The sequence below is a fragment of the Hippocampus bargibanti genome, linkage group LG05 (assembly GCF_051943395.1).
Source record: "Hippocampus bargibanti isolate YZ-2025 linkage group LG05, ASM5194339v1, whole genome shotgun sequence".
NCBI classification, from domain to species: Eukaryota; Metazoa; Chordata; class Actinopteri; order Syngnathiformes; family Syngnathidae; genus Hippocampus; species Hippocampus bargibanti.
In genome coordinates, this window is record NC_142738.1 from 23,596,885 (window position 1) to 23,624,228 (window position 27,344).

The 27,344-nt window shown below is 42.8% G+C and overlaps 1 protein-coding gene across 1 annotated transcript in view; it reads left to right on the forward strand.

Annotated features, from left to right (window-relative positions):
• The window catches only part of furinb (furin, paired basic amino acid cleaving enzyme b), a 95,808-nt gene that overhangs the window by 43,710 nt on the left and 24,754 nt on the right, over positions 1-27,344 (forward strand). The window contains exons 4-8 of the mRNA XM_088997363.1: positions 4,078-4,173; positions 6,172-6,300; positions 6,377-6,453; positions 20,577-20,665; positions 24,184-24,356. Coding sequence (XP_088853489.1) covers positions 4,078-4,173; positions 6,172-6,300; positions 6,377-6,453; positions 20,577-20,665; positions 24,184-24,356 — 564 coding nt within the window. The remainder of the gene's footprint in view (positions 1-4,077; positions 4,174-6,171; positions 6,301-6,376; positions 6,454-20,576; positions 20,666-24,183; positions 24,357-27,344) is intronic.

Below are 27,344 nucleotides of genomic sequence, written 5' to 3' on the forward strand. Positions count from 1 at the left end.
CGCCTCGGGCATCCGGGCAGACATTTCAAACACTGCTTGAAGACAAAAATGTGTGCATCCAAAAGATAGGCTGCCAAATGAAAAACAAAGTAATTTAGTTTATTCGATACATTGGAAAAATGAAGATTCTAAAGAGCAATACATTGGGGAGACTAAACAAATCCTCAAAAAAAGAATTCATCAACATCGCAGGGATAATGCTAGTGGGCCTCAATCTGCAGTACATACATCCTTAGTCATGCTGGTGAGGTGATACCAGAGTGAATGGGGTAATCAGGGTCAGTCATAGACTGTAATCGCACGATGGATGTGTTGTTTTTCTTGTTATTTTAACCATGTATAATAGTTATTATCGGAATAATATTATTTTTTCTTTTGTTTGAACATTTATTATTCTAAATCAGAACAATTTTCGTTCTTCTACCCACCTTTACCCATCTAACAAATTTCACAGTGTCAGCACCAAACTAACCCTGAAGCAAAAAACATACATGCATGCGTACGGTTAGTGAGTGAGTAGATGTTTGTCTTCATATTTTTCTAAAAGCACGATTCAAGTCAAGGTCAACTCCATTTCATGTAGATGGCGACCATTTATAGCCGAAATTATCTCACGGCACTTTTACACATTGAGCAGGTGAAAAAGTGCACTCCTCATATGGAAAACCAACTCAACCCAAGAGAGCCATGTGGATGAAAAAAATCCCAAAGAAAATGTGACTTGAACTGTAGCCAACATAGCCGTTGTAGAAGGCAACAGAAATATTTTCTGGAGGATGAAGAAATTCTAAATTTTGAGATGGCCTGGTGCTTCTGTTCTCTCTTTTATGTATTTATGTTGTCTTTTCTTCCATTCTGGGATGCTGACACGCAGCGTATTTTCCCAAGTGTATAATCAGAGAGTCAAAAATTAGCTCATAATTCATGGTGTAGCTTTGTCTGCTTTCAACATGACACACGGCGGGGCGCATAAACTAATGCCGCTTTTAACAAATGAAAGAGAATTTGATAAAGTAATCTCTATTTGACAGTCCAGATTATTTTCTTTCCTCTGTTTTCTCTCCTTTACTCGAAGGATGAATCTGAAAGCTGTGCATGCATGACATTGTACTCGGAAATATACACAAACATTTTTATCTATATGCAGTGTCTGAAGGGCCTGAAGCTGCACGCCCCGGACGCCCGGGGCGTGAAACTTTTACGTCGGGCATACAATTTACAGAACGTCTCCGCCCAACTGGCCAAAAACTTTTCCAAGGAAAAAAACCCGAAAGATTTTCGAAATAAACGTTTGCTTTCTTCAATAAATCAAACATTTGAACGAAGATTTCGAAATAAGAATAATGTATTCTTTTTTTTTCTTTTTTTTCGGAATTTCGGTTCGTTTGTCAATTTGCATACTCGGCACGGCAGCCAATCAGAAGCCTGCTTTCTGCTGCCGGACTTTTCCGAGCGTGACTTCCGGGAGGCCGATAGCCAAGTAAACACAATTGTCAGCGAGTGCAATCATTGTTGTGTAAGTTTGTGCCTTTCATTTTTGGTTTTGATGAATGAAAGTCTTCGCGTTTTATTTAGTACGATGGTGATATCGTTTGTGGTTGTTAGCTGTACGAACCGTTTTGCGAAAGGATCTGCGTTAATATTTCACCGAATACCGATTGAAGGAGGAAAACAAACCGGTTCGTTTGGCAATTTACATACTCAGCACGACAGCCAATAAGAAGCCTGCTTCGGATTTTCCCAAGCGTTATAAGGTCGCATTTGCATATCATTTTCCAAGGTAGATGCACAGAACCTCAGCCCCAGAAGAAAGATTCAAAAGAAGCTACATTTATGACGCTACAAAATGTAAACTTACATTATTTTGTGCATATTTTGCAATATAGCTACATATATCAATATGCCTTTCTTGATACTTGCATTATGTACATTTTTTTATGAAACGGTTTTGCACATTTACAGTATACAATTGACATTTTTATTTTGCTATGCTTAGAATATCTTGTTTTCTATCCTTTCACCCCCTACAACCTCATCCCCTTTCAAATTGCTGCTTTGGACTGCAAATTTCCCCATTGTGGGACAAATAAAGGTTTTCTGATTCTGATTATCCCGTGTCCTTGAGAGTTTTGAAAGGCGCTTAGAAAATGTATCATTATTATTAGTAAAACTATCGTGGAAAGAGGAGTTCACGTGGCTTCTAGCAGACCACGCAACGCGAACAGTGTATGGACAAACGACAACTGGAGCAAAATCATCAGCAAGGAATATTTACAATACAGGTAGCAAGAGAGCATTTGTACATCCTTCGTTAAAAAAAATCCTTAATACTTTGCAACAATGTTTTTTTGCGATTAGTCGTATTATTGTGGTTGAAGTTGTGAAAAACGAGGCAGGCAGCTTTATGGCCAGGCAGACAACTTGTCAGAGTTGTTTGCCCTGGTGTCCGGTAACTTTTTGTCATGAGTTTCAGACACTGCCATATGTTGAAGAAGCTGCCGATATCAATTCTTCCCGGCCAGATAGTATACATTTCTGAATTGTACCACCAAAGCGACAAAAAAAGCAAAACTATCCAGAGAAAACCCACAGACGGGGAGATCATGCACACAAGGATGTCACAGCTGGAATTGAACCCAGTATCTCTGCACCGTGAGGTCAATGCACCAACCACAGGATCACCGAGCCATCATTAAGATCCACCATGAATCACTTTTACAACCACAAAACACATATGTCCACACTGTACAGTTCTCCATAAAAAATACATTGAAAAAACATGTCAAACCAAGATGAACATTTTTAACCCTTTCTTTAAATACATCTTCTTTCATTCAGATATTAAAAATGACATACCAGATGACAAATACTAAAAAAGTGTGCTTGTTTGTTAGCATGTCATTTTACCAAGACAACTTTGTAATGCACTCAGTTTGCTGGAGCCAAAAGGTCAGTGATGCGTCAGAAAAGAAATGAAATATGTGTGACTGAAAAATAAGTTGTCATTCTCAAAACCTATTTTTTCCTTGGAATGTTATAACCATTCAGTGAGCTCATTGTGTAGGACAAGGTTACCATGGGACAAGAAAGCCAAGATTTGTTCTAATACAGTGACACACGAGCACGCACGCACACACACACACACACACACACACACACACACACACACACACACACACACACACACACACACACACACAAATCAATAGAGACACTTTGTAATGAAAAATCGTTTTCACCTTCATAATCTAACTGCCGTTGAACATTTAGAGATAAGTGAGTATCCAATTGTCAAGCATTTATGGTGAGATAATTCAAACAAACCCCTTGACTTCTGTGTGGTTGCTGTCATCCCCCAAAATATGAGTGTGATTGATGTCTTTTCTGGAACTCAGTAAAATACCTTTGCCGCATTCACCAACATTTTCTATCTCTTGCTTGTACTTTGATTTTGTATTTTGTAGCGCTCTCCCAAATTCACATTAAATTCAAAACGCTCTTTTAAATATGGTACATAACAATCCATCCATCCATCCATTTTCCAGATCGCTTAATCCTCATTAGGGTGGGGGGGGGGGCTGCAGCCTATCCAAGCCGTCTTCGGGCACTAGGCGGTACATCAAAATAAAGTATTAAAATCGCGTCCAAAGCTGTTACGGTGAGGACAATGAATCAGACTCCCATCCTACCCGCCGATCATTGGCCAAGACTTTATTGAAATGATTATTTCATCCCACAAGAACTCGCTGCAGGTCTTAAGCTTTTTCGATATTATATTGGAACGTATTTGAATTTATGTCACACTGTCTATTGGTACCGTGGAAAGAAAGAAAAAAATGATCGCAATTTTATTTAGTCATGGGAAACAAGCCCAACAACGGTGTGCGCAATCTATCAGAGTGTACTTGCAATGTACCTGCCGCTATTTTTATGTTGGCCCCTTTGCAAACAGCTGGGGCTTGTTTTTATCTCTACCTTTGATGTTTGATGGCTATCACAATAATTTCTGACATTCGAGTCCAATCATGTCAAAATGATGAGTGTCTGTCTGTGCTTGTGTGTTTTTGCACACTGCAGGTTCTGTGGGCAGAGCAGCAAGTGGTGAAAAAGAGGAAGCGAAGGGATGTCTTTAAGGCACCAACAGACCCCGATTTCCCCAAGCAGTGGTACCTGGTATGAAACGATCTCTCAGATTTGTGATTTCTACAAACATGTAATGCTTTCTATCTCTAGTCAGCATAACAGTCCTGAGTAGTAAAATGGGTGGAACGCTCGGACTACTGTTTTACCGCACTTTTCACTCGTCACAAGTAGGCGTTTAGGCTCCTTGTTAGGAAATATGTCAGGCACTGCATTTGTTTTGAACCATTGTTTCTAGTCCAATGCACCACTGAGATTTCTCAGAGGAGAGCGCAGCCGCAGGTCTTAAGGCAGGTGGACTCTTACAAAAGCATCCTCCCGCTGTTTTCTTCACTTGCTCTATTTGAGAAAGCTTTCTAGGCTGAACTTGCTTTCTTTATTTGCCTGTGATTCGAAGCGAGATCCAAAATAGACACCATGTGGCATCTTCGCTCAATGATTGCAGTTGTTTGGAATTATGTGGCTTTGACTTTGCTGAAACTCTGCCACCTGACCTGCTCAATTCAGATATTATTATTATTATTATTATTTATTATTATATGGATTGCTGTTTATATTATTGAAGCTATTTTTTTCTGATAAAAGCCTTTGTTTCAGCTCTACAGTGTTATTGATTTCCAACCAGAGCAGGTTGTACACCAAATGGTGGAAAATGAAAAAGAAAGACAAAAAAAACGTTTGCTTGATTGAGTACCACTGAACAAGTAAATATTTAAATGCTGTTTGAAATTGTAAAATGTGCCTCTACTTAGCGCCTTATAACGTGGTGTGCCTTATACTGTATATGGAAAACATTTAAAAATATGTCATTAATCGTGGGTGCACCTTATAAGTCTGGTTGGCGTTTTACACAGGAAAATACAGTACTTCATGATGCTGGATGATCTCTGTTTGTTGGAGGTTTTGTGTTGTTCTCTTTTAAATCGTTGTAACCTCCACAATGATTCGCTGGCTGGGAAAAGTTCAGACTGGCATCACTTTCTGAGTGGAAATCTATGATACGATTCTTTGTGTTTGTCACTTCCCCAAATAATCAACATTTTCACCAAACCTGCTCAGTGACTCACACTACGGTCCCATTTGTGAACTGAATTGACTAACGGGTGAGTTTTGCTTCCTATTGAAAAAAAGTCGCCGACCCCCATACCCCACCCTCAACATCAAGGAATCATTTAAATAGAAATTCTCTTACAAAATGAAGTCCACCAACAGACCTCAAAAACCTGCAACAAAATAGCCTAGACCAAAGAAAAATGAGAAGTAAAATTAATTTCATCGATCCATCTTGAAACAGTTACAAAATCTTTCCTAAAATGTTTGGACTCGGTGAGAGCTATTCTTCACAAATTGAAAATGCATGGCATTGTGTATGAGATCAAAATTAGCCCAAGAGCACAGTGACTACTTGTACAAGAGGTCGCAGAGGAACCCAGGACAATAGTTAAATAGCTCCTGGGCTCCCTCGCCTCAGTTATTAAGGTCAGTATTAATGACTCAACAATGGAGAAGTGGCTGAGTCAAAATGACATCCGTGGTCAAGAAAGAGCCTGCAGTGTTAAAGCAAGTCTGCAAGGAACAATGGGCCGAAATTTCTACATGGGGTTGTGAAAGACTCATGTTTTCAATTGAATAGAGGTTGAAGTTGATTTGCAAATCATTGTGTTCTATTTTTATTTCGGTTAAACAGAATGCTCAGGGTACCAGTTACAAGGTTTAGAAACCAATCAACTTTTCACACAAGGAACTGATTTTCTTCCTCATATCCAAACCATTTGAAAATGTGCACTTTGTGTTTACCTGTGTTGTCTTATGAATTCACAAAGACAGCAAACACATTTTCACACCACTGTAAAAATTGATTATTTGTCCAACCACAAAGGATCACATCTGGAATACATATAAATAGACAGTCAAAAATCTGGTTTGGCATAAAATTAGGTCTGAGTCTAAATCAATCCAAAAATGTTTTGATTCTTATTACATCATATTGTAATGTTGAAACCTGTCTTATCATCTTATTGTCTTCTCCAGTCCACTCCAACCCATCAAGACTTGAATGCCGAAGTAGCTTGGGCTCAGGGCTACACTGGCAAAGGCATTGTGGTGACTATACTGGATGACGGCATTGAAAAAGACCACCCAGACCTCATCAACAATTATGTTAGTGAAGAGAACATTATATTATTAAGATACGTCCAAAAACATCCCGAGGCTTATCACCTTCTTGGTCTCGTAGGACCCCGAGGCCAGCTATGACGTCAATGACGGAGATGCGGACCCCCAACCAAGATACACTCAACGTAATGAAAACAGGTAAGATGGCCGTCAATTCCCCAATTTGCCCGGGGATTGGTTTTAACCCTCCGTCAAATGAGGAAAGCGAGCAACTGCATTTAACAGGTACTAGATAATGTAGAGCATAATTTAGTTAGATATCGTCCCATCCCCTCACAAGGAAGTTTGACAGTCCTGCTTTGTCCATTCTACTCGAGAAAATATAAACTCTCCTCTCTTACACACATTCATCTGCAGCATTGAGGTCCCTCACAGCCGTTTTGGTAGATTTATGTTTCATGCCTCAAGCCTTTGATTATTGCATCCAAGTGTGTTTGCCACGCCTCAATGTTATGAATGAAGCACCTGAAAAGAGTAAATGCAATTCTGTTCTGCCATGGTCCAAGTGTGAAGTCACACTGATGTTGGATGACAAGCACTGGTACCAGTTACCTCTCGAAACAAATCCAAATCAGGTTGAGGGCAGGACTCTGCGGGTGAGTCAAATTTATCCACACCAGATTTTGTCTTCCATGCAGCAATTTGAATTCACTGTTCTACTGGATCAAGATGGGCCAATATTCTGCATTTTCCACAAAAAAATGATGCAATTGACCTTAATGCAGTGTTTGAAATAACATCCGGGGCGGACAACTTTTACATCGGGCGTACAACTTTCAAAACGTCTCGGCCCGGATGGCCGACAACTTCTCCAAGATAAATAAAAAAACGATATTTTTTTTTTCAAATCAAATGTTTGTTTTATTCAATAATGCTAAAGTGTAAAGCAGAGAATTAAAGTGTAAAGTGTAGTTGAGAGTTTTGAAACGTGCTTAGAAAGAATAGTCCACGTGGCTTTTAGCAGACAACGCAACGCAAACATTGCATTGTGCCCCATGATGACAAATGGCAACTGGAGCAACTGGAGGATCTTCAGCAAGAGGATACTTATCATGAATTAAGCAAGGGATCATTTGTGGTAGGTACTTCCTTAAAGGACAACCAACGCCTCCTGACAAGTTGTGTCCATAATTTGTAAAATCACTTCAAATGACTTCTACTGAGCGTATTTTACAAAGATTCCACCGCATATAGCTATATTTTACGTTTTAAGACTCGCGCTTAATATTCAGGAAGTCTTGTTTTTGAGTTGGTGACAGTGCCTGACATGACGTCACGTCTGGAACGCCCCTGACCGAGAAAGCGACACACAATGCATTTTTGGGTACTTTGTTTGGTCTGAAAACTTTGTGTTGATCCGTGTTGATGGCGAAATTAGAAGGAAAACACAAATAATGCGATGGTGAATCGTTGTGTGTTGCACCATGACTACTATTTGATACTAGCTGACACAAATTCCCAGCAAACAAATCAGTTCATATCCAACGGAGCTTGGGCGCCATCTTGTGCATTTTCTGGGGCGCTACATTTCAGTCCAGGTGCCTCAAAATGACACGGAATAACTTCTTTAATCAATTGCAAACATTTATGCTTTCCTCTTCAGAACTATATGAATCATATTCATAACTGGATGAGTAACAAGAAAGCATCTTCTCCGAATGTGAAGCCATTGTTTCGATTCTCGAGCAAGGCAAGACGTCTTGGCGTGATGTCACGAACAAGGGGGCGGGACCTTCTGAAATTGGCCATTTCCGGTTTCATTTTGAAGTAGTTTTTGGACACTTTAAGTTATTTTTATTAGTGTTTTTCATTTGACTAAAAATATCAGCCTGCGTGTTTTGGGTATTTTAGATGCTATAAAACGTTTTTCTGAATCAGTTAGGAAACAAAAAAATGGTGTCGGTTGTCCTTTAATTAAAAAAAAAAATCCTTTATACTTCGCAACAATGTTTTTGTTTTTTTTTGCGATTAGTCGTCTTATTGTGTTTCAAGTTGTGAAAAACGGGGCAGGCAGCTTTATGGCCGGGGAGGCAACTTTTCAGAGTTGTCAGCCCTGGTGTCCGCTAACTTTTCATGATGAGTTTCAGACACTGCTTGATGTCCCCAAACCAGATTTTTCTTGTTAATAATTTTGTCAATGTCAGATGAAATAAGAGTAACTACCAGATATTTCACATTTTTTTTCCATTGTTGCTATGTGGGAAAAAGACAACTATAGTAATCGCAGATTTTGACTTTTACAAATCGTACAGCACACATGCTGTTTTGTTGTTGTTTGAGGACTTTAAATATGATGTGTTTTTTTTCTCACAAAAGCACCTTACTTTTGATAAGAGAACTTATTTCATGTCAACGCCGTGGGGTTGAGCAGTCATGCAGAGAACTAAGCCATTTTGTCGGTGTGAAAGTACATTAATATCATACAGTCCCGCTGACAGAACGAAGCACCGGTAGGGAGGGGATTATGTATTGCCTCTGATTCAGCCCCACGATGGAGCCAAACCATCACCTTGAGATGATACACATACAGACTTTTTAATCAGAGGGCGAACATTAGCACTCACATACTTTCTGATACTAAGTCAGTTAAAGGACAACCAATGTCACTTTTTTGTTTCTTAACTGACATCAGAAAAACGTTTTATAGCATCTAAAATACCCAAAACACGCAGTATGACATTTTTATTCAAATGCAAAACATCTTAAAGTGTCCAAAATCTGTAAAAAAAATTGAGCTGCGAATTGGGACTTTTCAGAAAGTCCCGCCCCCAGTTTGTGATGTTCGTGATCGTCCTTTAGTGACGTCACGTACGGATTCGTCACCAACTCAAAAACAAGACTTCCTGAATATTCAGCGCCAGTCTTAAAACGTAAAATATAGCTATATGCGGTGGAATCTCATTAAAATATGCTCAGTAGAAGACACAACTTGTCCGGAGAAGTCGGTTGTCCTTTAAAGTACATTCAAGATTGCGCATTGTCTTCAAAGGTGTTGACCAGAGTGAGCAGCTATCATTTTGGAATATCTGTTTAAAAAAATCTGCAGTGATTGAGAGTAACACTAAACACATGCGAATAATATGAACAACCCTTGCAATTGGATTTTATGACCTAATTCATAGGCTGGAGGGCGCAAGGAGGTGGGTGATTTTCTGGCTACCAGTTTGATTAAAACACATGACACAAAGGCTGCTTTCCTTCCTTCTCATTAATATATCAGGCACTGTGCTTCATGAGTCGGCAATTTGGACAGATATTATGGGAATGGAGACAGGCTATACCGAAGGCTGGTTGTGGTTTGTCCTAGCTGGTGACATTGATGCTCTCAATCATAAGTGTGGTTCTTTTTGCTTTTTGTCTCTGTAATGTCAATGTGATGACATATGTACTTCTTTGAAAGAAGTACAGATGACGACTGAAGACTGTATGTAGTCAATTCAGAGCAGTAGATTGCAGGATTTATCCTCATCAAGTTTGAAACTACTACATGTGGTTCCTTCAACTTTTTTAGCCCAGGAGTGAAAAATGACAAACTCCGGTGTACAATGGACTATTGGTTACCTGTAGCCAGCCATTGCTGCATTTCTCAATCGAAAATATATTTTGTGAATGCAAAGTTCAAGCAAAGAATGTGAGGTAATTCTGAGCTCTGTTCAGACGTTTTTATTTATCATTCATGAGTGTCAAAATCATGCATTACTCATTTTTAAGTGTAAGCCCCATCAAAATGATGTATTTTGTTTCCTACCTCAGTGCTACCCAAGTGATAAAATTGACTGATTCAGGGAGTAGAACATCTGTCATGATTCATGATCGGAGGCGACTATCAAACGCTTGTATAACTGCCGCTGCGGGGAATCAAACATGTGGCCTTTTTTTGATTATGAGATGGAAGCTTTGGACTATTATTATGTTTCAGGGCCAAAGCGAATTGCATTGTGCACAGCTGTCAAACTCAAGGGCCGGCCAGGGGCCACATCTGGCCCACCACATGATTTTATGTGGCCCGCAAAAGCAAATCAGATGGCAACTTTCATGAGGCTTGATAAAATCTCAACCAAAATTTCACATTCTCCTTTGTAATAAATAAGAGTTGTACTGTAAGCATGTTGCTGTGAACAATTCTCCATTACAGTAACTTAAACAATTGATCCTACGTGTTAAATTTCAGAAATCATAAATCGGGAGACTTTCGTACTCGCCTCTCTGTGGTGCGCGTTAAAATAATGTGAGCGTTACAAAAGTGTAAATTAGAGGTAAATAAAACACAAAAATATACATTCAATTGTTTTTTTTTTTTTTACATTTTCTTTTGTTTCACCTTAAAAATGAACTGTCTGTATTGTGTCAATAGTTGCTTTATTAAGTGAGTATTGTGAGTACTGTGATGAAAATCGGTAGTCTCATGACCAAATCATAACACTTAACATGTATGGTAGATGAATACCATTTTTCTGGACTCCTTTCAGTCAGAATGGCCCTCCCAGTGAAACTAACTAAAATTTTGCCTATGACAAGTATGTGTTTGACACCCTAATTTTATTATTTTGACATGATTCAGACTTCATCTTAGTTTTACTCCCTGGTGCTTTCTACTATCTTTGTGACTGCTTTATTTCCTGTATATGATAGTTGTCCATGTTAAGCGCTTTGTTACAGCTTCAGCTGTTGTTAAAGCTTTATATATATCAATATGTATTGTATTGTGTTGTATATTCTATTCTATCAATTTTAAATACAGTATTCTATTAAAAAACAAAAGACAAACCAATAAAAGCATGATCAGGAGAAAAAATATTGAATTTATGTGTGCAGTTTTAGCAGACCTCATAATATTAAGACCTGAAAAAACAAATATTATCTTTTGTTTAGCATGTTGGAGAAAGCAACTTTGTGCTTAGTGTGACAATATCCCAACCTCCAATCTAATCCTTTGGATATATCATTCACAAACTGCAAATGAACAGAATACAGCAACACAGTGGGTCACACCATTGAATAGACTCACCATAGAAACCTACTTAAATGAAAAGCCAAAATGCAAAATACCAAGAGACAGATCCCTACAATTGAGCCAAGCATGGGTAAGCTACAAGCCACATTTGGTCATGCTTTCATGCGTCCTACTCAAAAGTCAAAATCCATCCGACACAAACAGAGGCATCCACGTTGATCCAGCAAATTTTAACCAGCACTTGAATGCTCTGCATACACAGCAAATGATTTAACCGGAGCTTCATCCACTGGAACGAATAGGCTTTCCTGTAAAAAAAAACATTTAAATAAATACAGACCGGCAATGGGCTGAAAGAAAAGCCATTATTTAGCTATTGGGAAAAGCAATTCTCTGTAACATAAAGTCCTGTCAAAATCAAATTGTGTGGCTGTGTGAGAATGGTCCTGTAACTTCATATGCATGTTATTCTCATAAAACAGAATGCTCAATATACAGAAAAAAATATCTACATTAATTCCTAGGACTAATGAATCTTCATTCATTCCTACAAAAGACAGTCAAATGTGGCTACGAGATTTTTGTACTGTTGATCCCCAGTGGCTAAAAGATTTCATCAACCCTAAAAACCAAATGTATTTTCTCCTTGCTTTTTGCTACTCACAAAACGAGCCCAAACATTAAAAAGTAACTTAAAAATTAGAAACATGAATTAATCACTGTTGGTGGAATTGTTTAGTTAACATATCATGGGGATATGATATGTGAAGCTTTGACTTTCGACCTGCATCATGGGTCCCAATTTGGCTCTTGATTACATTCAGTATATTGTTAATAAAGGGACTGTTAATGTTGCATGAAAATATTAGCCCAGCCAAACCTCTTGAAAGCAATCGTGGCATTTGATTGCACAGGTGATATGCAGTATAACACCCTCCTGTATGCTGTGCCATAATGCTTGTGAAAAGAAGACAAATCTGAATGTTCATGAATAATGAGCCCTGTCAGAACATTAATTTGTCTGTTTTATGAACGCCTTTGCACACAATATACAATGTAGTTATTGACTGCCTGTAGTCTAATAAATGTGATGAATGATTTATGAGGATGTTGACTTGTTTTTTCCCTGTATTATACTTTTGTGTTGTTGTGGTGTCAATACCTTATTGGCCTCATTTATTAAGATCCCAAATAGTAGGAGCTAAATTGCATGTTTACTCACTCTACACATCGTGTGCATCATTGGTAACAATTGTCAAAATGACAGAGACCACCGTATTTTAAAGGTTTTTCGCTTTTGGTAACTCTGAGTTTTTTGGAATGGAACATTTGGGAGCACACCTCAAGCGCAAACATTTATAATAATGGAATTGGACGTGATTGGAAGAGGCAAAACAAAATAAACTTGGCTCTGACAAGTTGTGTTTCTTTTCTTTTCCAAGATGGCGGCGCGTGCACACACAGCGGCTCCTCTCTCTCCCGGCAAATTGTTTTTTTTCGTGTTCATTATGTTTGTCTCACTCGTGTAAATGTTCGTCTCCGTCTGCCTCGCTACACCCGAGGCGGACCTACTCCCGTGAGGTTCTACTCAACATCGGCAGTTCCTTTTTAAAACTAAACCAGCTGAAGCAGAAGTACTACGCAAGCATGGATTGCTCAGGGAGTCGGCTCGTCCATTGACCCCCACTCTTCCACCGACCCCCACTCCTGCACCCAACCCAGAGTGGAGGCGCCACAAGCGCTGTATGGGGAAACAGAAGAAGGGAAAGCGTGGAGGTATCTGCAGTAGGCTCGCGGCTAGGCCCCACCGGCCGATCATTCCTACCATCACGCTGGCTAACGTGCACTCGCTCAACTTCCAAGACCGTGGGTGAGTGTAGTGCCCTTGTGTTTGTGGAAACATGGCTGACCGACAGCCTACCGGACAGTGCCATCCAGCTAGCCCAGCTAACTAGCTTCCGGGCAGACAGAGCGCTCGTCGAGGGGGGGAAGACTCGTGGCGGGGGACTCTGTGTTTACATCAGTGATGCCTGGTGCCGCAACGCTGTTGTGGTATGCAAACACTGTTCACCACTGATGGAGCTTATCATCATAAAATGTCGGCCATTCTACCTGCCGAGGGAATTTAGTGCCATACTGCTGGTAGCAGTTTACATCCCCCCCGAGCTCAATTAATGACAGGAGCGCGGCATTGAATGAACTCTACCAGCACATCAGCGAGCAACAAACAGACCACCCAGATGCTTTCCTTATCCTGGCTGGCGATTTCAACCATGCTAACCCGAAAAGCGTGTTTCCAGAACTCCATGGACACATTAACTTTCCGACTAGAGGTAACAACATTATGGACAATGTTTTCACCACACACAAAGAAGCCTACAAAGCCTACCCCCTCCCCCACCTAGTGTCACGTTCCGGCGGCGACAGTGGCAGCTGGCGAGCAGGAACGTGTGGGATTGGCGGTGGATCGCGAAGCAGGACAGAGGCGTAGGTACCGGCAATGGATTTATTAACATAAAGCGCGGGTCCGAAAAGACGCGGACCCGGTAAAAAGTTCGTGAGACAAAACCAAAAAATGACAAACTGACAATGCTAGTGGGTGAGTGGCGGCAATCCACCCAACCTCACTAACTAAGAAACATAAAATGGCACACGGGGGTGCAAAATAACCTACGACGCGGTGCAACAAACAAACGCGTTCGTGGCTAAGATCATTCCTCGGGCGAAGCAAATTATGTACTGGCTACAAGATCCAAGTACTGGCATGGCACGAGGCGAAGTTTCTTCCGACGCTGGGTGAGTGCCAGCGTCGGGTTTAAATGTCCACAGACAATGAGGAGGAAATTGACAGCAGCTGACGAACGGCGGGAGCGGAGGCCCCGCCCAGCTGTCAACTGGCTCATGACACCTAGTAGCTTCGGACCACTTAATGTCCGCATACAGGCCACTTGTAAAAGTCGTCAAACCAGTCAAGAAGCAGATAACGGTGTGGCCTGATGGGTCGTCAGAGGCACTGAAAGACTGCTTCTCCAACACCGACTGGAACATGTTCAGACAATCGGCTACCTACAACAACATCACAGACCTCCAAGAGTACACAGACTCTGTTATCTCCTACATGAGGAAGTGCATGGATGACGTGACTGTCACCAGATCTGTCACCATCCGGGCCAACCAGAAGCCATGGCTTACGGGTGAAGTCCACAGGCTCCTTAGGGCTCGGAACGCTGCTTACAAAGCTGGCGATGACCTGGGCCTGAGGACAGCCAGGGCTCTCCAGCACAGAAGACCCTACCACGTCCTGGCGAACAGGTGCTGACACTGTCCCAGGACAGTATGAGGCGGTCCCTCAGAGGGACCAACGCACGAAAAGCCCCGGGTGCCGACGGCATTCCTGGCCGTGTTCTGAGAGACTGCTGAGGAGCTCACAGATGTCTTCACGGACATCTTCAACACCTCTTTGAGCCAGGCTGTTGTGCCCACATGCCTCAAAGCCACCACCATTATCCCGGTCCCTAAGAAGTCATCCCCCACCTGCCACAAAGACTACCGCCCGGTCGCACTCACTCCCATCCTCATGAAGTGCTTCGAGCGGCTAGTTATGAACTACATCAAGGCCGCCTTCCCCCCCAACCATGACCCTTTCCAGTTTGCATTTCGGCCCAACCGCTCGACCGATGATGCCATCTCCACTGCTCTCCACACAGCGCTCACCCACCTGGAGACCAGAGACTCATACGTCAGAATGCTGTTCATCGACTTCAGCTCAGCATTCAACACAATCATCCCCCAACAGCTCACCGACAAACTGAGCAAACTGGGGATCAGCACCTCCCTGTGCAACTGGCTGCTGGACTTCCTGACGGGTACACCACAGGCAGTCAGAGATGGAGACAACACTTCCAGCACCATCACGCTGAACACAGGGGCCCCCAGGGGTGTGTGCTGGGCCCCCTCCTCTTCACTCTGCTCACACATGACTGCTCTCCATCATCATCCAGCTCCACCCTCTTCATAAAGTTTACGGATGACACAACTGAGGTGGGCCTCATCAACAACGATGAGGAGACAGCCTACAGGGGTGTGTGCTGAGCCCCCTCCTCTTCACGCTGCTCACGCACGCATGACTGCTCACCATCATCACCCAGCTCCAACCTCTTCATAAAGTTTGCGGATGACACGACTGTGGTGGGCCTCATCAACGACGAGGAGACAGCATACAGGGACGAGGTCAGCCGCCTGGCCACGTGGTGCAAGGACAACAATCTCCGTCTGAATGTGGAGAAGACGAAGGAGATTGTTGTGGACTTCAGGAGAGTGCGCCCCCAGCAGGCTCCACTAACCATCAACGGTGCTGCAGTGGAGAGAGTGAGCAGCACCAAGTTCCTGGGAGGGCACATATCCGAAGACCGATCCTGAAGCCACAACACAGCATCACTGGCCAAGAGATCCCACCAGCGCCTGTACTTCCTCCGCAAGCTCAAAAGAGTTGGAGCCCTGACCCCCATCACGACCTCCTTCTACCGCGGTACCATCGAGAGCATCCTGACCAGCTGTATCACCGTGTGGTACGGCGCCTGCAGCGTGTCCTGCCGTAAGACTCTGCAGCGCATCGTGAGGACAGCTGAGGAGATCATCGGTGTCTCTCTTCCCCCCCTTCAGGACATTTACAACACCCGCCTCACCCGCAGAGGCATCAGGATCGCTGGCGATCCCACCCACCCCTCCCACAGCCTCTTCAGCCTGCTGCCATCGGGTAGGAGACTGCGGAGTCTCCGAGCCAAGACCAGCAGGCTCAAGGACAGTTTCTGCCACCAGGCAGTCCGGAGACTCAACTCCCTCCCGGCCCTGCCCAGCCTGCCCCTTCCCACTGCCACACTCACCGAACTCTGAGTACACGCTACATGCTGTACTATCATCCTGAACTCTATTTTTTTTTTCTTTCTCATTTTTTTCTGCAAGACCTCACTTCAACCCATTCTTGTTGTTTGTTTTTGCATTACTACATTACGTCACTTTATATACGTCACTTCCTCACTTTACATATGTCACTACCTCACTTTACATACGTCACTACCTCACGTTCCAGACGACACTACCTCACTTTACATTCAGAAATTGCATGTATTGTCTGTTGTCAATTGTATGTATAGTTCTATCAGCTATTTTATTATGTATCATTTTACATATGGTTTTATTGTTATGTGCTTTGTTTTATTGTTTTTATTGTAAAGTGTCCTTGGGTGTTTTGAAAGGCGCTTGAAATAAAATGTATTATTATTATGTCTTTTTAGCCACATTATAAGTGCTTTGCATGCCTTGCACGCTGGGTCCGAGAAGACATTAATTTCATCTGTGCTGTATGTCATGCATATTAGCATATTTGACAATAAAGCTGACTTTGACTTTGACTTTGACAATTTGAAGGAAGACAGCAAAATCATTAAAAAACACGTTTTGTTTGATATAACTTGCTCTGAGTACTCAGTGGATATGTATAGGATGTATCACTTCATCTGTTTCACACATGGGACAGCACACCAGTAAAACAGTTCTGGGAAAGCTTACCATCAATTTTCATCGTTCATTGAAATCATGCAGATACAAGGAAATACAGATGTAAAAGGAGGTTTTTTTCATCGATGGTATGTGTGACTCCAAAGGCGGGACGTTCCAATCGATGGCAGAGGTGTCGTGTGCACCAATCTTTCAGAGACTGTATTTGAAGACATAAACCAATCATCTGTGTGTATGTACTCCTCCCAGAAAGCACAAAATAAACTAGCCATTATCATGGCCATTTGGCAAGCACAATCCTGTGCCTGTCTGCCTTGCAGATTGGATTCCACATCGCGGAAAAAAATGGAAATGTTTTTTTTCTTTCATGCTCAAACCTTGAGTAAATCTGAAACTGTATCAGGAAAAATAGAAACAATAACTGTGAAGGAGTGAGAACAGCAACAAGATGGTAATACATCACTGTGTTCCAGAACTTAATCAGGAGTCTTGCTTGAGGCGTAGCTCGGCTCTGTACCTGTGAAATTACTTTAAATTCAAAAGGTTTTTTTTTTCTTACCCTCTGCGACAGCAGCAATGCGGCTGTAATCACCTTGACCACTTTAATGCTGTGAAGATAGGACATCCCCGAGACAGCTCCATCCATGTATGACACTTGGGGAATGAATATCTGATGGCGCCCCCCTGTGTGGCTGCCTCCACAGCAGCTCTTTCCCTTTCTTGTCTACTTTTTCACTTTTCCGTTTTTTCTTTGCCTAATTTCGTTCCATAAACCTACGGAGAGGTGATGGGCATCTTTTCTTTTGCTCATAGCCCTTATTTTTTACTTTTTCACCGCTCCTGTGAACGGGGAATCCACGCGCACGCGGAATCCCATTGTTTACAGTCGAGACCAGCTACTAGCGTGGCGGGCTAATAGCGGACTAGCGGCCGCCGCACCAGACATCCCCGATGAACTGAAGAGGAGGAAACGAGGATGTCGGGCCGGGAAAGATCGTCGCAAAAGAACGAGGAAATACCGACACGTTCTCCCGTCCGTCATCATGGGGAATGTGAGATCGCTCCCGAATAAAATGGACGAGCTGGCGGCGCTAACGCGGCACCAGAGGGAGTACCGGGAAGCCAGCTTGCTACTCGTCACGGAGACATGGCTTTCGTACGACTCGTACGAGCGGACAGAAATGAAGGCAGCGGTAAGCAGAAAGGAGGGGGATTGCTGTATTTGTGAATGACAAATGGTGCAACCCTGGGCACATCACGGTGAAGGAAAAACTTTGCACTCGCGACATCGAGCTGCTAGCCGTTAGCCTCCGGCCGCATTACCTGCCACGGGAATTCTCACACGTCATAGCCGTGACGACGTACATTCCCCCTACGGCAAATGGCGGCGCTGCCTCCGATGCCCTCATATCTGTTGTAAACAAGCTGCAAACCCAGTCCCCCAACCCAGTCCCAGAACTGTGCGGTGTTTTGCCAACAACAAACCATGGATTAATCCCGACATAAAAGTCCTCCTGAAGGAGAAGAAAAGGGCTTTTGTGTCGGGCAACAGAGAGGAACTGAAGGCCGTGCAGATCCAACTGAGGAAGATCAGAGAGGGGAAGAAGGCCTACAGGATGAAAATGGAGGAGCAGCTGCAAGCCAGCAATGTCGCTGGTGTCTGGAAGGGCCTGAAAAACATCTCAGGCCACAAAAGCCCAGTGACATTGAACGAAAAAGACAAGGACTGGGCAGATGAACTCAACCGCTTTTTCAATCGGTTTGACAAGACGCCAGCCGCCCCCGGCCCACCGTCAACTTCACCTGTAGCTGCACCTGCACCAACTCTCACTGTGGCCTTACCCTCCCTGCCCCCTCTCACGACCAGCTTTCCACAACCAACATCTGCCCTCCCAACCGTTGCCACACCCTCAGCCGCCACTCTGCCTCCTGGTTCCTGCCTGTCTGTCACAACTGCGCAGGTGAGGAACCAACTGAGGAGGATGCAGGTGGGGAAGGCAGCAGGTCCGGATGATATCAGTTCCCGACTCCTCAAGACCTGCTCCGACCAGCTGTGTGTCATTGTCCAGCACTTGTTCAACCTGAGCCTGAAGCTGGGCAGAGTTCCACAGCTGTGGAAAACGTCATGCCTGGTCCCAGTGCCCAAGATTGCCAACCCCAAAGAGCTCAACAGCTACAGACCGGTGGCGCTGACGTCTCACCTGATGAAGACGCTGGAGAGACTCGTCCTCGCCCACCTGCGACCGCTGGCAAGCTCATCGCTGGACCCGCTACAGTTTGCCTACCAGCCCAGCATCGGTGTGGAGGATGCCATCATCTACCTCCTCCATACGGCGTTGCTGCACCTGGAGAATGCTGGGAGCACGGTGAGGTTCACATTCTTCGATTTCTCCAGTGCCTTCAACACCATCCAGCCAAGTCTACTGGGGGACAAGATGCGGCATGCCGGAGTCGACCATCACCTCACATCCTGGATTACAGATTACCTCACAAACAGGCCACAGAACGTGAGAGTAAAGAACTGTGAGTCGGGCAGGCTTCTCTGCAGCACCGGAGCGCCGCAGGGAACAGTCCTGGCTCCATTCCTCTTCACCCTCTACACCTCGGACTTCAATTACAACACCCCAACCTGCCACCTTCAGAAGTTCTCTGACGACTCAGCTATTGTCGGCCTCATTACAGAGGGAGACGATAGGGAGTACAGGGGACTGACAAAGGACTTTGTGGACTGGTGCCAGCAGAATCACCTCCAGATCAACACCGGGAAAACCAAGGAGCTGGTGGTGGACTTCTGCAAGAAACAATCCTCACCTGCACCATTGAACATCCAGGGTTCGGACATTGAGAGGGTGACCTCCTACAAGTACCTGGGTGTTACTCTCAACAATAAACTGGACTGGACAACAAACACGGATGCCCTAATCAAAAAGGGACAGAGTCGCCTCTTCCTCCTCAGGAAACTGAGGTCTTTTGGAGTTCAGGGGTCACTCCTAAAGACTTTCTATGACTCTGTGGTGGCATCAGCCATCCACTATGGCATTGTCTGCTGGTCAGGCAGCATCACCACCCGGGACAGAAAAAGACTGGAGCGCTTTGTCAAGCGGGCCAGTTCTGTCGTGGGCTGCTCGCTGGACACTCTAGAGGAGGTGGGCAACAGACGGACGCTAGCTAAACTAAAAGCTATGATGGACAGCCCCTCCCACCCCCTCCTGCCCATCCTGACAGCTCTGGGTAGCTCCTTTAGCCAGAGACTATTACACCCGCGCTGCAAGAAGGAGAGGTACCGCCGCTCGTTCCTACCGACTGCTGTCAGGCTTCACAATTCCCAATGATCACATGTGAAAAAAAAAAAATGGACACTTGTAAATATGGGTTGTTGCAATATATCTTAATGCATTTCTTGATTCTGCACTATGTACAGTCTTGTTTATAGAACGATTTTTGCACATCTACATTTGCACAGTATACAGTTGACATTTTTATTTTGTTATGCTTAGAATATCTTGTTTTCTATCCTTTCACTCCCACCCCAACCCCATCCCTCTTCAATTGCTGCTGTGGACTGCAAATTTCCGCATCGCGGGACAAATAAAGGTATTCTGATTCTGATTCTGATATTTTAAAAGGAGTTAACCTTTATAAAAATAAAGGCAAGGTTTGAAGAAAGAAAGCAAGGTTTGGAAAATAGGAAAGGGTCTTCCTTCAATTCAGGACTAACGGACTCTCATGCTCACTTTTTAATGGTAATAATGTTTCTTTCATGGACCTTTCGAATCTGCTCTCGTCAAAGACATGGAACTCGATGCGCAGGAGAGGTTGCAGCTGCAGCTAACAATGGAGTGTGCGGCGTTGGTGTGGCCTACAACGCTAAAATTGGAGGTAAGTTCATAGTCATAACTAGGATTTTCTCTCATCTCTCATGCCCCTTGACTCGTATTCGTAAGAGAGAGCACATAGCTCCTACTCTGGAATCCCTTCACTGGCTTTCTATACATTTTTCTTTTTTCAGATCCAAGTATTCATTTTTAAATGACCTTGCGCCACCTTACCTCTCCGAGGTCATCTGCACCTACACAGGCCACAATTCTGTTGACCAGACATTATTAGAAGGAAAAAAAACTGAGGCTCAGAGGAGATCGAGCCTTTTCCGTTGCTGGTCCCGCTCTCTGGATTCACCTCACACCTCCCAGTATTTTGCAACCCCCCTTGGTCTCCATCTTTAAAACCTTCTTCAAAACTCACTTGTATTCTTTGACATTTGATTCGGCGTGACTCAGATATTTTTCTTATTGTTTGCCGCTTTCTACCGTCTTTGTTATTGATTGATTTGTTATTGATTCATTGTTTTATTGTTCATAGTCTATATGATAGTTAATCTATGTATATCGCTTTGTATACAGCGATGGGTGATTGTATCTATATTTTTGCAACACAGTGATGCTATTTGGAAGGGATGGAAGTAAACTTTTAATTTCCCTTTTTGTAAGCATATGTTTTGACATGATGCCGTCAAATATGCTTTACTGCGTGTTTATTTGCCTTCCGCTTCTGCTTGATTGGCTCGTCATGTTTTGAAAGCCTGATGGCGGTGGCTGTAAAGGCCTCAATCAGGATGATGCTGTCTGGTTTAAAACCAGGCTGACCACCCATTTTTAATCATTGGCTCACAACACAGCGTGAGAGACTGCCATTGTTTTTAGTGCCTTATTTGTTTTCATATATTTTAACATTATTGTTTTTTTTTGTTTCTAAATTATGTTAGGTTCAAATATCTTGCATACTTATATTCCACTTTTGTTTATGTACAGCCCTTGGTTGTAGCTGCGGGTGTTTTAAACTGCTCTATTAAACATGATGTAGTTTCAAAACCTGCTTTATATCTCAGTAGATATTCATTCAAGGTATTTAGTCCACAGTATCCTGTAGAATTTCATCAGGCGAACCTCCCCAGTGTGAAATAGAATCTGCTTTGTGATGTTCATCGACGTTATAAATTTGAAGCAATTTGACCAGAACAAAATTATGTATGAATGAATTGTTCCAGCTTCAAATTATCCCCATCATAAACTAATTAACTGTACAGACATTATTGTGATTGTTTTGTACTCCAGTTGCATCTCACGTTTAAATACAAGAGTCAAAATTGCCCCAAGATAGAAATGCACCTGGAAGTGTGAACGGTTGTCGGTCTTTGTACAGTATGCCGTGTAATTATGCGCAGACCAATTCAGGGTATACCCGACCTCTCACCAAAATCATTTCAATAGAATGGGATGAGTACTTGGAAAAAAAGGAATGGACACCCAAAATGGCTATTGGACAAAATGTTGTGATGTTTTGACCCCTGGGGTATAGTTTTGACTCTTAAGGCACTCGACTTTATTCTATATGTATTCAAAGTTGTTTATTCATTTAACTCATTCACTGCCAGACGATGTGCAAAAGTATGAGTCCACTCCAGTGTCAGTGTTTTTGTCATTTTCACTCAAATTGCAGGACCCACAGAATATTGAGATTTAGGACTACATCAACATTCAATACAGCGTTAGAAACCTTAAAGAAAGAAAACAAGAAAAAAAAGTTAATTCTTAAGTTATATGGGTCTGTAGTTATCTGAGCTTGAAATTGGGGTGGCTGTACAAAAGGCAAATGCTGCACCCTCGTCGTAGGGCCAAACATTGCCAGGAGTCTGACAAGCGCTTTATCGGCACCCCCCGCAAGAAAAACCAAAACCTGAGCAAATTTGGGAATGGCGCTCCACATCACACTTGTCAATTCCCGAATAAATTCAGGAATTGCTGTGAATAAATTAATTTGATGCTACTGAGACATTTCCTGTCCTGGATTAAAGCCGATTTGTTGTAAATGTTGTCTTCAAATGATCGGTTATTTTGCATGACAATCAAAGCCTGCGCGACTCCGCATGCCGGCCCCCTAGGAACTTAAATCAGCCCCATTCCAGATGTTCCTCAGCATTCGCCTTCTTTCTCTTCATTACCATTAGTCTCCCAATGGAGCAACAGATTGTTCATGTCCTTTGAGTTTCCTAACGAGCTGCTGTGTGTTGATTCTCCATGTTTGCCAGCACAACGGGACACACTGTGATGGTGGTATCCTTGCTGAGCAATGATTAGTGATAATGATTTAAACACCACCGCTGACCTTAGTTGCCTCAATTAATGTTTGCTTCCTGCATGTCTTCTCCTTTTGCTACTGCTCCAAACGAGCCCCTGAAACGCAGCGGTATTTGTGTCACTGAGCTGCAGGAAGTAAACGAGAATTGTAACAACAGTGTTTACAATGATTGCCGCCACACACTCTGCACATTGCGATGACCAAATAAACATCCTTTCCGTGTGGCACTATATGTAACGCGGCATTCAAACTTTTGTACACCGCATCTCCTCCTGCGGTGAGACTACTTATCCATATGCAGCACCGCTGGAGAATTTCAGCGTGGTGTCTGGAATCGATTATTGAAGTCTTAATGTGGATGTCTGTCTTGCCTCGGCGCCGCGGGTCTAGTCCCAGTAATGTACTTCATTTGAAGGTGGTTCATTTCACACCTCTCTACTGCTATTAATGTTCACTGGACTGATCTGAGGCTGCTCACATCAAACGCCCAGGCAGGGCCATATTTAGGTGTGATTAAAGGTGTCATTTGGGTTCTACCCCGTGGACATGCCATTATGTTGCAGGCTCTCTGAACTCTCATCTTATTTTTCAATTGGGTGACCGTTTGATGTCTGAGCACATTCATGTGCTCGTTAAAACCATTTTTCCCCCATCCCTTGTGTTGGTTCCTATTGTTGCAGATATTAACAAGGGTTGGTATTTCCACCCGGAAGATTTCTGTGGATTGTCATCACTTGTTTTGGATTGGATTTTTTTTCATTTTGAAATTTCTGAGTGTTATGCGGCGAGACAGCAAGCAGGTGGAAAGATGATAAAAGTTGACTCAGCCAGATCCAGGAAGGATATTTTGAGTTTTCTTTATTTGAAGTCGTGGTGGATGTCGCTTTTCGGCAGACCACAGGTAACACTGCTCTCCAGGCTGTCCTGTCTCCCTCTTCTTCCTCTCTGAAGTGACTTCCTCAGTCTGGTTTTAAAGGTGGTTCACCTGAGCTTCTGGCCAATCAGGTCCCAGCAGCAATTGGCCATTCCCAGGTGGTTGCAATCACCTTCTCAGGGACAATTAGCGGTCGCCGACACTACTGTTTTGGATGGGGAGAAATGTGCACCTTTCTCCCATCCAAACTCCCGAAAACACGAAATTATTTAACATTTCTTTTGGCATCATGACACTGAGGCTGTAATTTATGCTGCTGTTCTCTTGTGCGCATCCTCCACATCCCCCGCTGGCTTAATATGAGCTAGTCTGTGTGTGCTTTTAACAGGAGTTCGTATGCTGGATGGGGAGGTGACCGATATAGTGGAGGCACACTCTCTTGGTCTCAACCCCCAGTACATTCACATATACAGTGCCAGCTGGGGTCCAGAAGATGACGGCAAATCACTGGATGGCCCTGCAAAACTGGCCAAGGAGGCTTTCCAGCAGGGAATTGCCAAGGTCAGTCAGGACATCTGTCTTTTTCATATATTTAAAAGGTGCCTCGTACAAGTACAGTATGTTCACTGGGATATGCAGACAAGCGATCTCACGATCGTGATATGAAACCAGGGTCAGATCATATCTGTGGGATCCAGTATAATTCTTAAATAAATTCAATAAGAAAATGCATTTGGCAATGTACTGTAATAAGTGCTCACCTTAACCATTAAATCGAGACACAAACAACTTCAAACTCTTTGGATTTTTGAAATTGAGGGTATTATATTCTTCCTATTGTTTTTATTTATTGTGTTGCATACAAGGCAGGACTCTGCCATTAGCTGACATATTGTTGGTGTTCTCCTGTTCGTTGTCAGTGCCCCTGCAAGTTACATCCAAGCAGGGCATTCAGTTTTGCTTCCCAAACAAGAAATGTGCAATTAATTACACGGGAAATAATACTTTTCAAACTGAACAACAACCGAACCAATTGGTCATGATGCCCATTTCCCACCTTTTCCATCATCACTGACCAGCCCTTGCAATGCTTTTATATGTTTTTATGTCAAAATATTCATTCACTCAGTTTCCAAACCGCTTTATCCTCACTAGCGTCGCAGTGGGTAGCGGAGCCTATTCCAGCTGTCTTCGGGCAGTTGGCGGGAGACACCTTGAACCAGTTGGCAACCAATTGCAGGGCACACAGAAACAAATAACCATTCGTGCTCACAACCATTCGCTCTCACACTCGCACCGAGGGACGATTTGGAATCTTCAATCAGCCTGCCATGCATGTTTTTGTAATTTGGGAGGAAACCGGAGGAGCTGGAGATAACTCCACATAGGGAGACTGATTGAAACCACGACCTCTGCACTGTGAGTTTGAAGTGTTAACAAGACATCCACCAGGCTGCCAGAGAATATAAAATAATATATGTGCATTATTTTAAAAGTACATTACGTGACCATACCTGAAAGAAAACTAGACACTCAACTCCACTCCACTGGGATTATATGGCAGTAAATGCCATTTCAATGTAACCATTCATTATTTTGTTAGTTTTCCAATCACAGCATAACAAGACCTCTTTTTCCCCCCTGCTTAGTTCTCAAACAATTGATCCACAAATTTATGTCCTCCCGGTTGGACTGATGCTTCATTCAGTCTTGTGTAAAACGCTAATAACTAATTCAAAATCTAGAAGCCAGACTTTTAACAGGACACACTCAGCGGTTCCATTATGCCTGTTCTTATATATCCTGCTACTTGGTTCCAATTAAAGTATGTATACTCCCAGATCCTGTTAATTACTGCCAAAACTAATTTATGTTGTCAAGCCTTTCCATTGACCTCGCGTGGTGTTCCTGTTCTGTTTTATTTCATTCTAGTTGAAGTCTCTTGATGTAACCTTTTTATCTTTGTGCAGACTACATATCCATTTTGTGATTTGTAACTGTGTTGTAAAATGTGGGAATGACTAATTAAGGTTTACTTAATTGTATACGTATGTATATGTGTGTGTGTGTGTGTGTGTGTGTGTGTGTGTGTGTGTGTGTGTGTGTGTGTGTGTGTGTGTGTGTGTGTGTGTGTGTGTGTGTGTGTGTGTGTGTGTGTGTGTGTGTGTGTGTGTGTGTGTGTGTGTGTGTGTGTGTGTGTGTGTGTGTGTGTGTGTGTGTGTGTGTGTGTGTGTGTGTGTGTGTAATATAGCCATGCTCTTAGTTCTTCAACAAGAGGGTACCAAAAAATGGTACAGATGTGTTGCTTTTGTTCTTTTTGCAATTTTTGACTGATCAAATACAACCAAATTATACTTGTGAATTGCCCCGAACTGCAGTGCCTGCTGTAGCTTTGGAACCGGACAGTAGAAGTTGACAGTTGTCCTTCACTAGTCGCAGTGGTGGGATTCAGGGATATTGTCTCAGGCTCATATTTTTTTTCTTTTTTGTCAGAGTTGAAGAGTGTAGGCTATTTTCACTCATGAGAAATGAAGTGTACCTCAGAACAGATTGAGTCAAACACTTCAGCCATTCATTGGCATACAAATAAGCCAAACAATCGACTAAAGTATAGAGAAAGAAGGGATTGTGTCACAAAACACACAAGCACATGTGTTTTGACAAAAGCAAGCACAGTTTGAAAGGAATATGCACACGCACAGACAGACATGCCGCGCACGTGAGTACATACACATTTACCGGGCGGGGTACACTGTATATAATGTATATGCGTTTGATTCACTGTATTTATTTCTTTATTGCTTTGCAATGTTTTATTCTATTCTGAATAGACTGCAAATTAGGTGACAATAGATATGTTCTGTGCGCAACACATTCCCCTTGTAAAAGCAACCCAGGACAATAGTGATGGATACACAACATTTCAGTTGCCTAGTATGTAACATATATTTATGATAGGATGCTGCTTTCACAGGCTTGTTTGGACTATTGCGGCAGTAAGGTCAGTATGAGCTGGAAGCATATAATACACTAAAGCTCACATGAAAGCCTGGTCCGACGAAGCTACTAGTACGATTTAATTCATCAACAGATTTCTTGATTCAAATTGGCTCTCACCAGGGCTGTTAATTTTCATACCGTGGGTTTTTCCTTGTATCATCAAAATGCACTAAATCTAGAAATATAGATCTCCTGGAAAATTAAACATAAAATGTTCACATGAAGTATTCGAGTTGTTATTCCAAATGGCTGTTCATTCATTTTTTCCAAACAGAGCTCAGTATTTTTGCTTGGAAAATAGACAATAGAGAGAGCACTGTAAGCGAAGAATGACATTTGTAGCAATGGAATTTGAAAAGGCAAATATAATTTCGGTTCAGAAAAACTCACTTGTATTCTTTTACATTTGATTCAAGACATCATTTTGGGGGAAGCCAGCAGCAGCGTCACAAACACGTTTTGCTTATTTTATCTGTGCAAATTGCATGTATCCACTCATCCTCCATAAAACTGCATTAAAAAACATCTGAGAGGCCAGCCATGAACTCT